Source organism: Thermobia domestica, chromosome 13 (genome assembly GCF_964235325.1).
Source record: "Thermobia domestica chromosome 13, izTheDome1.hap1.1, whole genome shotgun sequence".
In the NCBI taxonomy this organism is placed as follows: Eukaryota; Metazoa; Arthropoda; class Insecta; order Zygentoma; family Lepismatidae; genus Thermobia; species Thermobia domestica.
In genome coordinates, this window is record NC_137466.1 from 92030578 (window position 1) to 92046693 (window position 16116).

General features: G+C 38.8%; 1 protein-coding gene across 2 annotated transcripts in view; it reads left to right on the plus strand.

Moving 5' to 3' along the window:
• The window catches only part of Adar (Adenosine deaminase acting on RNA), a 402559-nt gene that overhangs the window by 269960 nt on the left and 116483 nt on the right, over positions 1-16116 (plus strand). For both annotated transcript variants that reach the window (XM_081736085.1, XM_081736087.1), the window contains one exon: positions 9106-9260. In XM_081736085.1, coding sequence (XP_081592211.1) covers positions 9106-9260 — 155 coding nt within the window. The remainder of the gene's footprint in view (positions 1-9105; positions 9261-16116) is intronic.

The window sequence follows — 16116 nt, forward strand, 5'->3', positions numbered from 1 at the left end:
CCCTTCTCCTCGCAGTACATCATGTACAGTCCGCAGCAAAAAACCTGCAACATGAACATGTAAGTTTATTGGGAAACGATGAAGTCTTTTGCTCCAAAATAAGTATACAGGGGAGGACGCCGAGGTTTCTCCTGCGTGATTCGTGCCACTTAGACGTTATGTTGATTCCCTGGTCTGTTAGGCTCAGTTTCACAATAAACTTACATGCTTATGTTGCAGGTTTTTTTGCTGCGGACTGTACATACATATGTGGAAGTTCAAGTTGATTAGAAAATCTCCTAATGCTGGTGGTTGGACTTCGCTGTACATCCTGAATAACGTTCTCTTCTTGCTTTGAGGCTCGTTCAGATGTTAGCTTTACGCTGGGAAGCTCATCAGTTTCCGGAAGTTTAGTATACACGTGTGTAAAGATCCGTACAGTAGGGACTCGGCGGGGAGGAAATCTTCGCTGGTATTCTTCCACCGCACCTTTGGCATTAGCATCACAAAACCCGTAGACGTACATCATATCTGCATATTTAGCGTGGGTGTATTGAAACGGCATTCTACTACAACACTGTCGAACTTCTTACACAATCTACACACAAGCACTTTGCACTTCCTCGTGGTACCGAAACTCCTGCTATCACTTGCACACACGAGACAAAATAACTAACAAAGGGCCGTATCAAGTTATTAAGTTGCGATGCGCCGCTTGCAGCAGAAAGAATTCAAAAACATTTCGATTGAATTAGGCATAACAGTGGCAAAGTCTCTGTTGGGTGTATGTGAGACATTCAAAATGTTTGTGTGCATTAGAAATAATTACGAGGGTTGGAACTTAAATAGTGACAACACTGCTGTGGAGACACTATGCAATGAAATGTACTAGTGGCGCTGACAGCGCACGTTGTTCACATACCTACCTAAACTCGAAGCAAACAGACTCGCCCGTCGCACGTCACCGCCAGGCACACAAGCGAGGAAAGCACAGTCACTTGTGAGCGAGCGGTCTAACGTAAAGGTGTCACTATGTTTTCGAAACAGGAACAACGGAGTTGGATCAAGATTGAATGTATCAGAGGTCGTACAACACGACAGTGTCAAGGGCTTCAAGAGGCTTGTGGGGAATCGGCATTGCCGTACAGAACAGTGGCACGGTGGGTAAAAGCGTTCAACGAAGATCGGCAAACTGTGGCAGACATGCATCGGGCAGGTCGTCCTGGCGTCTCTGAAGAAGAAGTACAAGCTGTTGCCGCGTTAGTGGCCAGTGATCGACGCCTGACGATTCGTGAGCACGCCCACGAAACCGAATTAGGGCTTCGCATCCTGAAGGAAAGCCTGGGCATGCGCAAAATTAAATCACCTGGGCATGCAGTTTGCCGATCGGTTCCGCATGAGTTGACGGAAATGCAGTTACGAGTTGCTCAGCCGCACTTGGAGCGCTATGAGCGCGAAGGCGAGGTTTTCTTACGCGTATCGTAACACTGGATGAGACATAGGTCAGATCTTACGAGCCAACACTGAAACGCCAATTCAACGAATGGCGTCATTATGGGTCGCCACGAAAGTCTAAAGTGCGTTAGAGCCTCAGTGTGGTAAAAGTTATGGTGATTCTAAGTGTACGACTGTGATGGTGTTATCCTAACGCATTACATTCCTCCAGGGCAGACCGTCAATGCCCTAATCCGGTTTCGTGGGCGAGTTCACGAATCGTCAGGCGTCGATTACTGGCCATTAACGCGGCAACAACTTGCACTTCTTCTTCAGAGACGCTAGGAGACCTTCATGTCTGCCACAGTTTACCGACCTTCGTTGAAGGCTTTTACCCACCGTGCCACTGTTCTGTACGGCAATGCGAATTCCCCACAAGTCTCTTGAAGCCCTTGATGACACTGTCGTGTTGTACGACCTCTGACAAATTCAATCTTGATCCAACTCCGCTGTTCCTCTTTTGAAAACATAGTGACACCTTTACGTTAGACCGCTCGCTCACAAGTGACTGTGCTTCCCTCGCTTGTGCGCCTGCCGGTGACGTGCGACGGGCGAGTCTATTTGCTCGGACGTTAGGTAGGTATGTGAACAACGTGCGCTATCAGCGCCACTAATACATTTCACTGCATAGTGTCTCCACAGCAGTGTTGCCATTATTTAAGTTCCAACCCTCGTATTTATGATTTCGACAACACTATTGCAATTAACATTCTGGTGTACAGATGGTGATCAGAAAAATGGAAACACCTGTAGTTGGCAACACGTCAGATGTATGGGTTGGTAGTGGTGTCGTGGCGCCCGCAGCGCCGGACCGCTGGTGGTGGTGTGTTAGGTCGGTCTCCATACTACGTCAGGCGCAGTGGAACAGCAGTGTCCAGTGGCTGCAGCAGATGGAGGTAGTGTAAAATGAGAGACCTCTCAGATTTTCAAAGAGGACAAATTGTTGGTGCGCGGTTATGTGGAGTGAGTGTGACGGCAGTAGCTACTGTGTTAGGTGTGTCGCGTGGGACAGTGTCGAAGGTGATGACGGCCTACACAACACACGGGAAAACCATATCGGGAAGCGGAACAGTGGGCGGAAGAAAATCATGATTGACAGGTCACGCCGGGTATTAAAGCGCATTGTCACGCAGAACCGTCGTGCCACTGCGGAGCAAGTGACGGAGGAACTCAATCAGCACCTCCCCTATCCTGTTTCGACAATCACAGTCCGCCGCGAATTACATTACATGAACTTACGGGGTCGTGTTGCACGGGCCAAACCGCTCATCAGGGACCATAACGCTTTCGCACGCCGCAAATGGTGCCGCGACTATGCAACTTGGACCGTTGCGGACTGGAAACGTGATATGGTCGGATGAGTCATCCTTCACCCTATTCCCAACCACGGGCCGTGTTTATGTGTGGAGAACGCCCAAAGAAGCTTATGATCTGCAGTGTCTCCGCCCAACTGTGAAACATGGCAGCGGCTCAATGATGCTGTGGGCCGCCATATCATGGTTTTCATTGGGTCCTGTGGTCACACTTAGCGGACGAATCATTGCCAACGATTATGTCGTAATTTTAGGAGATCACTTGCATTCTATGGTTGGATGTTGTTCCCGGACAATGACGCCATCTTCTAGGATGATAATGTACCCATTCACACAGCTCGCGTTGTAGCAGGGTGGTTTGAGGAACATCGGGATGAAGTTCAACATCTCCCCTGGCCCGCCCAATCCCCAGATCTCAACATAATTGAACATTTGTGGTCCGTCTTGGAAACACGATTCCGGCGACGATTTTCACCTCCATCCTCTCGCACAGAACTGGCCGATGCCCTGCACGAGGAATGGTGTAAAATTCCACTTGCTACCATTCACGACCTCTATGACTCCATCCCACGTCGCATCAAGGCTGTTCTGAAGGCGAAAGGTGGCCCGACACCATACTAATCTGGTAAGTTGCCATTTCGTTCAGGTGTTTCCAATTTTCTGATCACCATCTGTAGTATGCTGTATGAAAACTTCAAAATTCAAATGGGTTTTGTTTCACTACCATCTGTTGTTCAGAACTGTAATTAAGTGTTCCCACCTAGAAATATCGAGCTTCTGTATGTTAGGGAACAGTATTGTATTTCTAGTTTTGCATACAAACATTCGTTTATTAATATTTGTAACCATTGTCATCTATGGAAAGTTGGAACATTGTTATGTTATTAGAGTAAGGAGTTAGGAAGACAGCTTTTTTACGGCTTCTAATGAAGCTTAAAATTTGACACCTCACCTGGATCTTTGGTATATGGTATCATTTTCTACCTAATCAAATACTGTTCCTCTAGTGACAGTGTTTCCACTCAAGAACGGTGCGAAATTGTTTAAAAAGGGAATTTTATAGGGGAATTCGAAAAATTTTTCTCTGTTATTTCCAGTGGCGTATTTACGATTTTGTTTCGGGAGGGGCTTTGCTAACTTTCGGGGGGGGGCTTTACCTGGGAATGTGAAAATTCTGCAAGATATTTCATTTACTTTACTATACTAAGTAAGATTTCGGGGGGGCTTAAGCCCGGAAGCCACCCCCTAAATACGCCACTGGTTATTTCCCTCTTGTATGCAGTACTTGGACAATCTGTATACCATCTACAAGCCTGTTTCATTACCTTTCAAGCGAGGTATAATATGTGACATAACCGCAACTACAGGGTGTTCTAGAATGTTTCAAACGAAAATCGGCAAGTGCAAAAGGCAAAAAGTTGCCCATACCCCTATCTCCGGAAGAGAAGTCAAGCAACACACATTTTGACTATTAACTTGGGCATGTCTTCTAACACAATTTCTCTCCACTGGACCCAGTAATCTCGGTCCAAATTTAGTGATATTACAGATTAGCTTAGTAATTTGAGGCTTTCCAATATACAGTACATTCAAATAGTCGCTCGGCAGTTGATATAGGTACTTGTTATTGTCAGAAAAGAATTGAAACATTCACATCCCTCCTTATGTGTATTTTACGTTATTCAAATGTCCGACCCAGTTGTTGTGCTTAAAGGTCTCAGGGTTCTGTTGAGTATCAGGTACCGTAAAACGGGGCTACTTTGACATTTAGGGTTACTTTGACATAGAGCTGGGCTACTTGGACAGATGAGCAATTCGTGCTTCCTGTGAGAATCGTTGCATATACTTTCATAGATAAAGGTTGATATGGTGTTCACGGTGCGAATTGCCGGAGGGGATGAGGGATTTCTCCCATTGTATTTCTACCCCCTCTCAATATTCTTCCTGTCTCCCAATATATAAATATAATATAAGGACTTCTAGATCCGCCACTGTTTATTCCCTCCCAAAATAAATAATCTAATTCGCACTCTGACGATATATATCAACGTGTCGTGAAAGGGTGGAAGAGAGTGGATTCAGTGTTTCTTGTTCAAAAAATGGGTGTGTGGGTTTTGTAATGGTGGATCAAAATATCCTCAGTATGCTTGTTACGACTGCGATGTTGACTAAAGTTTTTCTTTCCATTGTTACATGTAAAGATAACATACCGGTACATATGTAATTATGTTAAAAGTAAAGTAAAGTAAAAAATAGAGTAAAAATAAAGTAAGAATGTAAGGTAAAGCACCGTGTATGTTCAAAGTAAAAGATGTTAAAAGTAAAGCTTTAGAAAAACTTGTATAGTGGTGTATAATGATGTACCACAACAAATAAAGATTTCGTGCTTATCAAGTATACAGCATGCCGTACCTTACACATGACCAAAACAGTGTTTTATAAACTTTACATAAATTCCATCTCAAAATAACTCCATACGTTGAGTAACTTTGATCTTATGCAGCAAATACATAAGATGTCAAAGTAGCCCCACCCCCGGGGCTACTTTGACCGTTATTTCTTAATTTATAACCGCCAAAACTTACTTGTAGAGACTTAGGTTTAGTAGTGGATGTGATAGCCTAGATACCTATTGTTATGATGAGAATAGTATCATTCATTGGTTGCAGAAAGTGTCCCGTTTACACATCTAAACTAGTACAAAACCTGTCAAAGTAGCCCCGTTTTACGGTAATTTTACAGGTGTGTGTTACAGTGTTAGCAATGGAGCAACAAGTGATTTTTTAACATTTTCTATAGTTGAGTATTTTTATGTAACTCTTTGCCATAATCCACTGTCATGGAACTTTTGAACGCACTGTAGTATTGAAAAGACGGGAAAATTCGAGGTTCGGCTATGTTGCAAAGAGCACAGTGATCAATTCTTAGTGAAAGTGATATACAGTGGGAGGTTATTTTTATACCCAAATTTAGCAGAAGGTTCCTGTAAATATTTGTTGAAAAATGTGTCAACTAGAAGCTAGAAAAGTGAGGGAAATAGTTTCGGCAACAATTTTGAAAAGCTATAATTTCTAAATACACTTAAGCGGCAAAGAAAGGAAATTGTAGTATTAATTAATATCCAATCAAGAAGATTAAAACGTAGTACAATCTACAAATGGTGGATAATATGGGCATTGCAGCATGTGGCCGAAACATTCAAGGCTGTCGAAGGTTCTCGCTAGAACGAGTGTGAATAATGGTAGTTTGTGTACTGCTGCATTCAGATTGTGAATTAACACTTTAACAGCCGCAAAGATAAAGGGACAACGGAGTCTAATTCGAAAAGTTTTGTTTGTGACTTGGAATTGGGTCATAACGTCACGAAAATAGCAGAAAACATTAGCTTTGCGAAAGATAAAGGAGCAGCTGAAAACATCACAGCAACCAGTCGGTGTAAGGAGTTAACTAGAAACTGGAGCCGAGATCATGCGCCACGCCATACAAGTAAATCAAACGACCACTACTCTCAGGTTACCAAATGAACTTGCTATCTCACCATCAGTATAGTTCATCTTCTTTCTGACCTCAGCTCAAGCACAGAGACAAGTGGGTGTGTGCAATAAACTCCAGGAGAATTAATGTAAGCTGCGTATTTTGGAAACAATAACAACCTATGAAACGTGGATAGTTATCCGAAATCCAAAAATGCAACTGCAGTTAATATGAGTGAAGTTCTGCCATGCCATGCAGAGCATGGCACCAAACACAGGCGTTTCGAACACAAAATAATGCTTTGCGTCTGGTGAACGTGATGGGATAATTCACTACGAGTTCATTCTGGGAAGTGGAACCATCAATGTGAGCATGTACTCCAAACAGTTTGAGCGCATGTATAGTGTATTTGTGACCAGAATGTGAGCTCTTCGTCAGCAAGACAATACAAAATCTCATATTCTCATACCTCTCAAGTGACACTGAATGAAGTCCAGAAACATTAAGAAATTGAAATAGCGCCACGCTCAGTTCTGTATCCAAACCTCGAACGCTCAGATTTTCACTTGCGATTCATACCTCACTTCTTGCGCTCCCGATGCTTAAATAACTACGATAAGATTGAAGCTGTAGTACAGAAGATCTTGATGTCGGAGGACGAAAGCTGATATCTGCATGGGATCAAGAAATGGCAGAAAGGTGACTTAACAACACGATTGTCTGTACTTTGAGTGCTGGTAGATTTCGTTGTAATTGGACGCATAAAGCAAATAAGTGACCGAAAGATTGTAGAACTTCTGACTCATCCTTGTAATTGGGCATTGTTTGCACAGTTCCCACTCATCGAAAATATTAACAGGAATAGATTGTTCTACTTTTTTTAAGCTTTAACGAACATTAGTGCATACAGAAGGTTGTTTGGTTTATATCCGACCATTTTTTGACGGGTACTCACCTTAAGAGATACCGCGCCGCCACTACCGATCATGTTCTATTAGATTAGTATTGTGGACTATCACACGGCATCCAATTTCCATTGCAGCAAGCTGCGACACAGGACAGGCATGGGAATTATGTCCCACTGCTCCTTGCAAGCTTCCATAGACCATAGTGCTTTCCATAGTGCGCGGACGGCAATGTTGAAGACATCGTTTCAACAGTCCAAATGCGTAAAAATCTATTGGATTGGCATCTGGGCTTTTCACATGAATGTCTTCAAACTAAATGAGACTAATTCCTAGTTCCTCTGCCATTTCTTGATAAAAACCTGGCGATGTTCTGGCGGTATGACTCGAAGACTTGTCCATATGGATCATCGCCTCTTTCGCGTCCATTCCATACAATTGTGTGATGTCTCTCCGATAGATATGTATCAGAATTGATTCTTAGAAGTATTTTGCATTCACCTTCATGTTTTTGTTCACCTTGCGTATCATCAACTTACCCTCATATCCGAATCCCGTAACAACCATAAAGCCATGAGGAAAACTTTCCCTGCACTGATGAACAAAGTGTTGTGCGCCTTGCCGCCAACGCTCCGGTATGTGATCACCTGAATGTGACCACCAGTAGTGAGATGGACATATGATTCATCCATTGTGAGAACTTTCTTCCATTTAGAACCCCCAGACACTTTTCATATAGTTTCCTGCAGTTCGTCTTACGTTTGGCAATATGATGCGGCAGCAGGTGGTGTACACGTGCCTTCCGCACACACTTCAACCTGAGGCGCTTGCGAATTATTTTGTTCACAGTTGACTATGAAAGTTTTTTATATAGCCCATATCACGTTGCGTGGGGGTTTTCTTGGCACACTAATTGACGGATCTCCGTAACACTACAGGTGTCACTTTGTTTGCAGCCTTTCTGCCGATGGTTTTCGCGGGTGAATGTTTCGCAGGGGGAGCTTGTTGTGTGGGAAGTTAAAATAGCTTTCGCAGTTGTCACCTCGAGTGTTAATTCATTCTCCCGGATTAGTTTCTGAATATGTATACGAAAACTTAGCATGGAAAAGGACCATTACGTAACCTTCCCAATACCGGTTGATTTTTGGCGCCATTTGATAATATTCACGCACTTACAAGGTCAGACACAACACTGCTCCCGGCAGCAAACCCAGTGTAATGCGCCAGGTGGAAGCACCGACTCGAAAACGGTCGAATATACAGCGAACAACCTTCTGTACATTCGTTCTAAAGTTCTTGTTTTTATTACTTAATGAGTAGCTATGATTTAAGAAATCCCAGAGGTTTAAAGCTGCATAAATAAAACTCTGCTATATTCTTCCTCGCGCTTGTCCAATCAGTTGCGATTGTTATTAGTTATTACCCATCGTCCTCAGATCTTGTCTTATTTTATCCTTTCATCTTTTTTCTCAGTTTATCTAAAGCATTTTTTAAATATCTATTTTCTAGCCACATGCCTCTCTCATGTATTCCATGGAGATACGTTATATAGGCAAGAAAGTAATTGACATTTTGTACAAGTGTTGTATTATTAATTACTATTTTAATTGAAATGTAGGTGAAAACACAAATATTCTAGGTAAAAATTTAGTGATCATATTGCTGACTTAAGTAACTTATCATAAATTAGTGCAAAGCATAGTTTGCAGAAACATTTATATATTTTCAGTACAATTTTTCTGGTAAAGGATTTATAAGAACTCACAATTAACGTATTCCAAGCTCGGAGCTACAAACATTCTTTATCAAAATTTTCTAGTTTTTTTTCTTTTTTGACTTTTCTAGCTTTTTTTAAAAATTAATTTGTTGAGTTGTTATTTCTGCATCAAACTATTTATTCATGTTCTGAGTCAACTTGTTCCACTTATCTTCATTATTAGCTGGGCCAGCAAAGAAGAAGCGAAAGAAGAATGCAGGGCCTACTCAACCAAAGAATGCTGTTTGCGCGTTAAACGAAATGAGACCTGGACTTGTATATAACTTAGTATCCCAGTCAGGACCAGTTCATGCCCCGACATTCACTGTAGCTGTCGAGGTATGTTCTTTTTACACTTTAAATAGTTATAGCAAATCTACAAACAACAAATTTATACATATTAATACAGCAATAGTATTACTGTAATATTTCAGTACAGAGTGCTGAATTTATTAATATATAATATAATAATTTCATAATATTTCTATATTATATTTTAGTAATATATATAGTATTATGGTATACAATAATTACTGTAATATTTCAGGGAATAGAATATAAAGTTACTATCATTCCCACTTCTAACTATACAATGCAAAGATTATTTAGTACTATCCAGGAACTTTGGAGAAAGAGGAAAGAAAATGACGGAAAGAGCAGCGTATCCTATTTTCTAAGGTTTCCTACATATTGAAACACACAGAGATTTAAGAAAATGTCTATAGATGACAGAAGTGATCCTAAAATTACATCTTCAGGTACACAATGAATGTCTCACTGTGGTGCATGCACACCGACGGTCACAGTCCATGCCAACAGAAGCATCCCTAAAGCATTGTTATTTTCATTCCTCCCGAAATTATAAAAGAGTAGAGATATAAAAACCTGCATTTTGAATCGATGTTTTTTTTTTTTTAACATAAAAAGCTGACTTGTTTGGGGAAGGGGAAATCGGAATTTTTTTAAAATTATTATTATTTTCATAATATTTCTATCTAAATAGCTTTCTTACAGTATACTGTATAGTTAAATAAGATTTCATGACCTAAATACCGTATTTCGCTCTGGAATTCACCATCATGGTGGATGGAGCACTGTTTTTTATGAAGTAAAGTAAATATAATGAAGTACGTAGTATTTGAGGACAATTTTAGAACGTCTGAGTTACCGACATTTTTTCTTCTAGATTATTTCATTTTTAGTCTTCCATGTTTCATCCCTTAGACCAGTGGCGGCGATTGGACGTTAAAAGTGTGGGGGGGGGGGGGGCAAGACATGATCTGAATATTTGTGTATCAATCTTAGTTTCCCTAGTTGTTTCTAACACTTTGTTTGCCAAAAAGGTTGTATAACTAATAGGATACATCTTTTCCAGTTCAAGTACTGTATATCGTATTTCATATTTTATTAAGTAGGGTAAGATTTATCAATCTTAGTTAATTGACAAGAGCAACAGAAGTAGGTACTAGCTCTTTGTACTCTTGAACAACAAAGGTGTAAGAAGAAAGTTAATTCCTTGCTCATGAACATCATAAAATTGTCTGGAAAATCGTGTGATCAGAATATTTAATAACAAATTTGCAAAAGAAATAAATAGAAAGGATAATATTAATCATAGTAATGAATAATGAGGCTTCATTTGTAGAAGTTACATTGAAACTGGGGATTAATGAACAACTTAATTTTTAATTCCACACATTCTATTAAATGTATGTTATTACTCTTAGAAAATGAAAGACAGTGAATACTACGAACATATGCTACATTTAAAGAAATATTTACTTTTGCAGCTTTCCGAAACATGTTCGTTGCCATTAGATGGTTTTCACTTTTTTTGGACCACATCAAGACAGAACACTTAGAATCACTCCACACTCCAGTTATACAAAATAATCCTAAAACCTAGAATTGTGTTGAATTCACTAAATCTAATTGTATATACACTCGTACACCCAGAACATACCACTTCAGTTGTATATTACACTACAAAACAATGGAAAAGGTAGAAGTTGTTTCATATTACTCCCTTTTTAATCAATATGCCTTAGTATTAGAAAGAAGATAAGGCATTTTAGGAACTGTCCATTTTTGTGCAATTAAAGAATAACTTGTGAAAAGCTTTTTTTTTTTTTTTTTTTTTTCGAAACTTTCTCTCAATTAGTTTCAAAGCGGCTAATACATCGAACCCTTGTAAGAAGTAGTGAAAGTATCTTGGAATTGTTGTGATTCAATAGGTTAATTTTTGGGTTATTTTCGGTGACAATTAAAACCCAATTCCTGTAGCTTTCTTAACTACACGGAAAGACAACCAATACGTACTCACGCAACAGCAAATATTATATGGCATCATTTTTTTCTATAAACCAGTAATACATACAAAAATTTTACATTTCTAGATGAAACTATATACCTTAATGGGCTACTTCAAAAAAGTGGGGGGGGCAACTGCCCCCCTTTGCCCCCCCTAATCGCCGCCCATGCCTTAGACCTTAGTATTCTAGCTTCAAGCACATAAGTTAGAACTTCTGTTTTTCAATATATCCATCAGAGCATACTTCCACATTTTTGTTATACTGTAACTGTGCAGTGATTTAGTAGTAATCTTCTGTATACAACCTTGAATGCCATTTTATTCAAATAATCAGTAGCGGATTTAGAAAAGTAATTTGAGAGGGGTTTCTCTGATTTATGTTTGATTTTCTAAAAATCCCTCATTTTTATTTGGAAGTAACTTGAAGTTTGAGTAAATGCATAATATTTCGTTTGTTTTAGAAATTCCGTAATTTCGGGGAACAGGTTCCAAAAGACACCTCCCAGCCTAACTCTCTTAGCAGATCCGTTACTGCTGGTAATTAGTAATAACAACGATTTAAAAACAATAAGAAATAAGTCGGCCAAGACTCACAGTATACTATCTCTATATTCACAGATGGAATTGAGAAACAGTTTTGTCAGAATGATCGAATGCAGGGTTGAATCCCGGACTTCGTGATAGAAGCGCAAAAGCTAACCATTCTCTCATGTTTGTTTCGCACGTCTGCTTAACTTAAAGTATTCCGTAGGTTTTTTTTAAAGGAAGAGTTCCGTAATATGTTGAATTCCTCTTGTTAAAAATTCAGAAACCTTCAGAACTGGATAAGCCGTGATAGTGGTTATATGTTCCAGAACCTTGGAAACTACACGCTCAGATGAACAGTCTATTACGCATATGATCCATGAACAGAAAATTCAGTACTTTCCCGATTCTAAACAAACTTAAGGAACAGTCAGTTCATTACAGAATTCGGGACTTTACCGATTTTGCAGGTTCGAAGCACCTGATAGATGGTAACAAATTATTACGTATGTGATAAATGAATAGAAAATTCGGGAAAGTACCGCCTTTTAGCAACCCCGAAGCATTGTAAGTTGACTTTCTAGCAGTCATTTGTCAATCAAATGTGCATCAAAAACTTACGAGACGACTTCTTTGCATTTTGTCGGAGAGCCAAGTAGAGGTAAGTAATAGTTTGTTTTTATTCTAAAGTTAATTTGTTTTAATTTGGGGTTTTATCTGTTGTTACAAAACTTCTGTTAAAATAACATGTTACGACACTCAAACAAATTAATTTTATATGAGGAATAACATAATACAACCAAGACTTGAACAACAGTAATGTTGGTTCGGAGCTGTAATGTTAGGGCACGTACTTTCAATGTCCTTGATTCGATTCCTGGTGAGGTTAGTTTCCTTGGATCTAAACGTTCGTAATGGTTCGTATCTACTGTACAAGTGTGTTTCGCCATTCATAACTTAATTATGCTTTATCTTAGAATGCTATGAACAGCTTGAAACTAAAGATTCAGCGTTGTATTGTCATTTTGCAGGACGTTATTACAATAATTCATTTTAAATATCAAATAATGATTTCATGAATGGATATCGATATATAAGGCAAAATTGAAGTCCATTTCAACTGGATAATAAGCAATTTTAAAATGCGGATCTTCGTTGTCGTCGTCGCCCGCTGGTTGCAGGAGTTGTCGTCGCTGGCAGTGAGGATTGAACCCAGGGCCGTGCTGGGATACTAACGATGCAGTGGACCAACGTACCAAAAGGGCGCCCATACAAGAGTTAATACGTATATATATATATATATATATATATATATATATATATATATATATACACAGTGGACTCTTTAATTCGAAGTCCAAGGGGACACGAAAAAACTTTGAATTATCCAAAATTCGAATTATCCGACAACATTCATTTTCACATATATAACAACAAACAAACCAAACTACTGTGCATCAAAAACATATTCATATGGTGAAGAGTTTACCTTTAAAGCAGCTTTTTATTTGCGTGATCGAATACCGCAAACTAATAAACGACATTGACTCCACATAATTCAAACTACGTGTAGAATGGAAAATATATTTACGTACAACACTACAACATACATTGAATAGCCCAAACAAATAAACACTAGCAATAATTTGAATATTCTGTTCTCACGTTTAAAAAGTCGTAAACCTCATTTGCTTAAATTTGATTGTTTTTGTACGGTCAATAAATCTTGAATTTCATGTGATGCGTGGAATACAATATTAATAACATTTGATTGACTTTATCAATAATTCATCTTAAATTTTCAACCAATTCTGAAACAAGATGAGATTGGCACACGTTCTCTATCTTTACTTCTTCCCCAACTCACCTTCATATTTATCATTACATAGATTTTCTATTTATCTTTTGTATTACTCTTTCCTTTTTCTGCATCTGGATAACTGAAAATACGTTAAAACTGTATTTCTCTGTTTACATCTGTCCTACATTAAAAATTTTCAACTGTATTTACTTCGAATTATCCAAAACATAGGTTCAAAAGTTCGATTTATCCACGATTTTTTTACTATTGTTTTCAATACAGTTTTCAAGGGGAATGGACTTCTGTTCGAATTATCCAATATTTCGAATTATCCAAGTTTGAATTAACGAGACTCCACTGTATATATATATACACTTTTATAACTAACTGTTCAGAATTGCTGTTTATTGTTATTATGCATCTTCAATATATCTTTACGTTAAAATTTTTTATCCAAAGAACCAATCTTTTGTGTTGAAAATTGTTAGTAACTGTATTTATTGCTTATTACAGCTAAGTACATATAAATGTTTTTCATTATACCACTCAGTATATGTTGCAAATCTGAGAAATATATATATATATATATATATATATATATATATATATATATATATATATATATATATGGTATATCTTAATGTAGTAAACGTTCCCCTAGTCATAAATTCCATTAGTGCAATCAGATGTAGTGCAGTGATGGTCCAAGGGTGATTCCCAAAGAAACGAGATTATTACTTCTAGTCAAACGTTAAATGAGGAAAATACACAACAATCAAGTACAAGATTTCAACGATCAAAAGTAATAGTACATCGTTAAAGTTAGAAGAACGCTTAAAATTCGAAAGAAAGAGAGATACACATGTGTGATTGATCTATTTTGTCTCAGTACAGAATAGACTAAACTCTCGGAAGAAGAATTTAAATAAAAAGAAGTCAGTTATATCATCTAGGCTAATGGTAACATATAAATGAACGTCTTCCTGTCAAAGTTAAGAGTGTATGAATATGGAAAAATAACCTTGATCTGGATTAGGTTTATAACGACAGTGTATAAGACAGTGAGGCGTCAAACATCAAGTATGATAAACGAGAGTACAAGGAATTCTTCTCATGACAACAGTGATTCCCACGAATTATGAGAATACAGTTTTTGGACAAAAGTAAGCTGCATTAAAAGATTTCCTCCTCGTAATAGGATTTCGTGGAAGATAATAATTCCGAGGACAAAAGCAATGAAACTCGACGAAACATAAGCTGTTGCGCGTGTTGCACAACGATACAAAGAAATACAGTTTCAAAGTACCGATTTATTCATTTTCGTACAAAATAGGGTAACTGAAATGCTCAGAGGTACCTTGTACAGTATTTGTGCAATGCAGTATGTGTATACGAGACAGCTGTGAAGAATAACTGTTCACAGTCTGATATTGTCGACTGTTGACTGCATTGCAAAGATGATATAGGCGAAGCATCTTTTTCCGCGTGCGGTGAAACACACCTGAAATTTCGAAGATGATTGCCGCAGCTACATTAACTCGAGCAACAAGTTCTTCGACTGTCGTGGCTGGTGTTCCATACAAAAGACATTTCATAAACCCTCCCCCCCCCCCTAAAAAAAGAAAAAAAATCTAGTGGCGTGAGGTAGGGTGAACGAGGTGGTCATAACACAGGTCCTTCCCTCCCAATCCAACGATATGAGAATGTTTCATTTAGGTAGGTCTGCATATTCCTGTCAAAATGTGCAAGTGCAGTGTCATGCTGGGATCACATCTTCTGTCTCATGTTCAAGAGCACATGTTCTTACAATTTTGGGAGAATATTAGGTAAAAATGAAATATACGTACTCCCACATAGGCGAGCCGGTAATAAATAGAGTCCTATCACAAAATTATCCACCATATTGAACCGCACACTCACACTAAATCTCTGCTACTGATTGTTCACTAGAGTTGCATTTGGATTTTTACGCCATACATATAGCTACTACTAAGTTTCAGGACGGTCTCTGATCGTTCGCAGTATGCTGTCTTCAAATTTAACTGCCCACATTGTGCGATTTCCTCCGATTTCACGTAGGGGAAGTTGAAGAGACTCTATCTTTCGAAGGCGAATATGGAGATGTGTAAAAAATACAGGGAAAGTTACTCTTCTTTGAGGGCAATAATCACGATATAAAAGCCTCGCCTCTGGGCTATTTCCCCTTGCCTCTCCATAACTGAAGTGCATTTCTGCAAGCTCGTGGACATAATCAAGCAAAAAAACGTCTGCAAAGCCATGAAAAATTCTGTTGTTGCGTGAGGCGCCCTTCGAAAAATTCAAATTCTTAAATATGGAGAACATTTCGTCACTTTAAAGATTCATAGTGCCGTGCATTGGGGTGATGTCGTTCTTATTTTTGAAAGTCTTAAGTAATAAGACAGCGTTGTAAGAAACTGTCATTCAGGTAGTGTTGAATATTGAGAAAGAAATCAAAGGCCACATTCTGGATGATGATGTAGTTTGGGTAAAAATTCGAACCATTCTCGAAATTTTCGTTCTATTACAACAGGCATCAC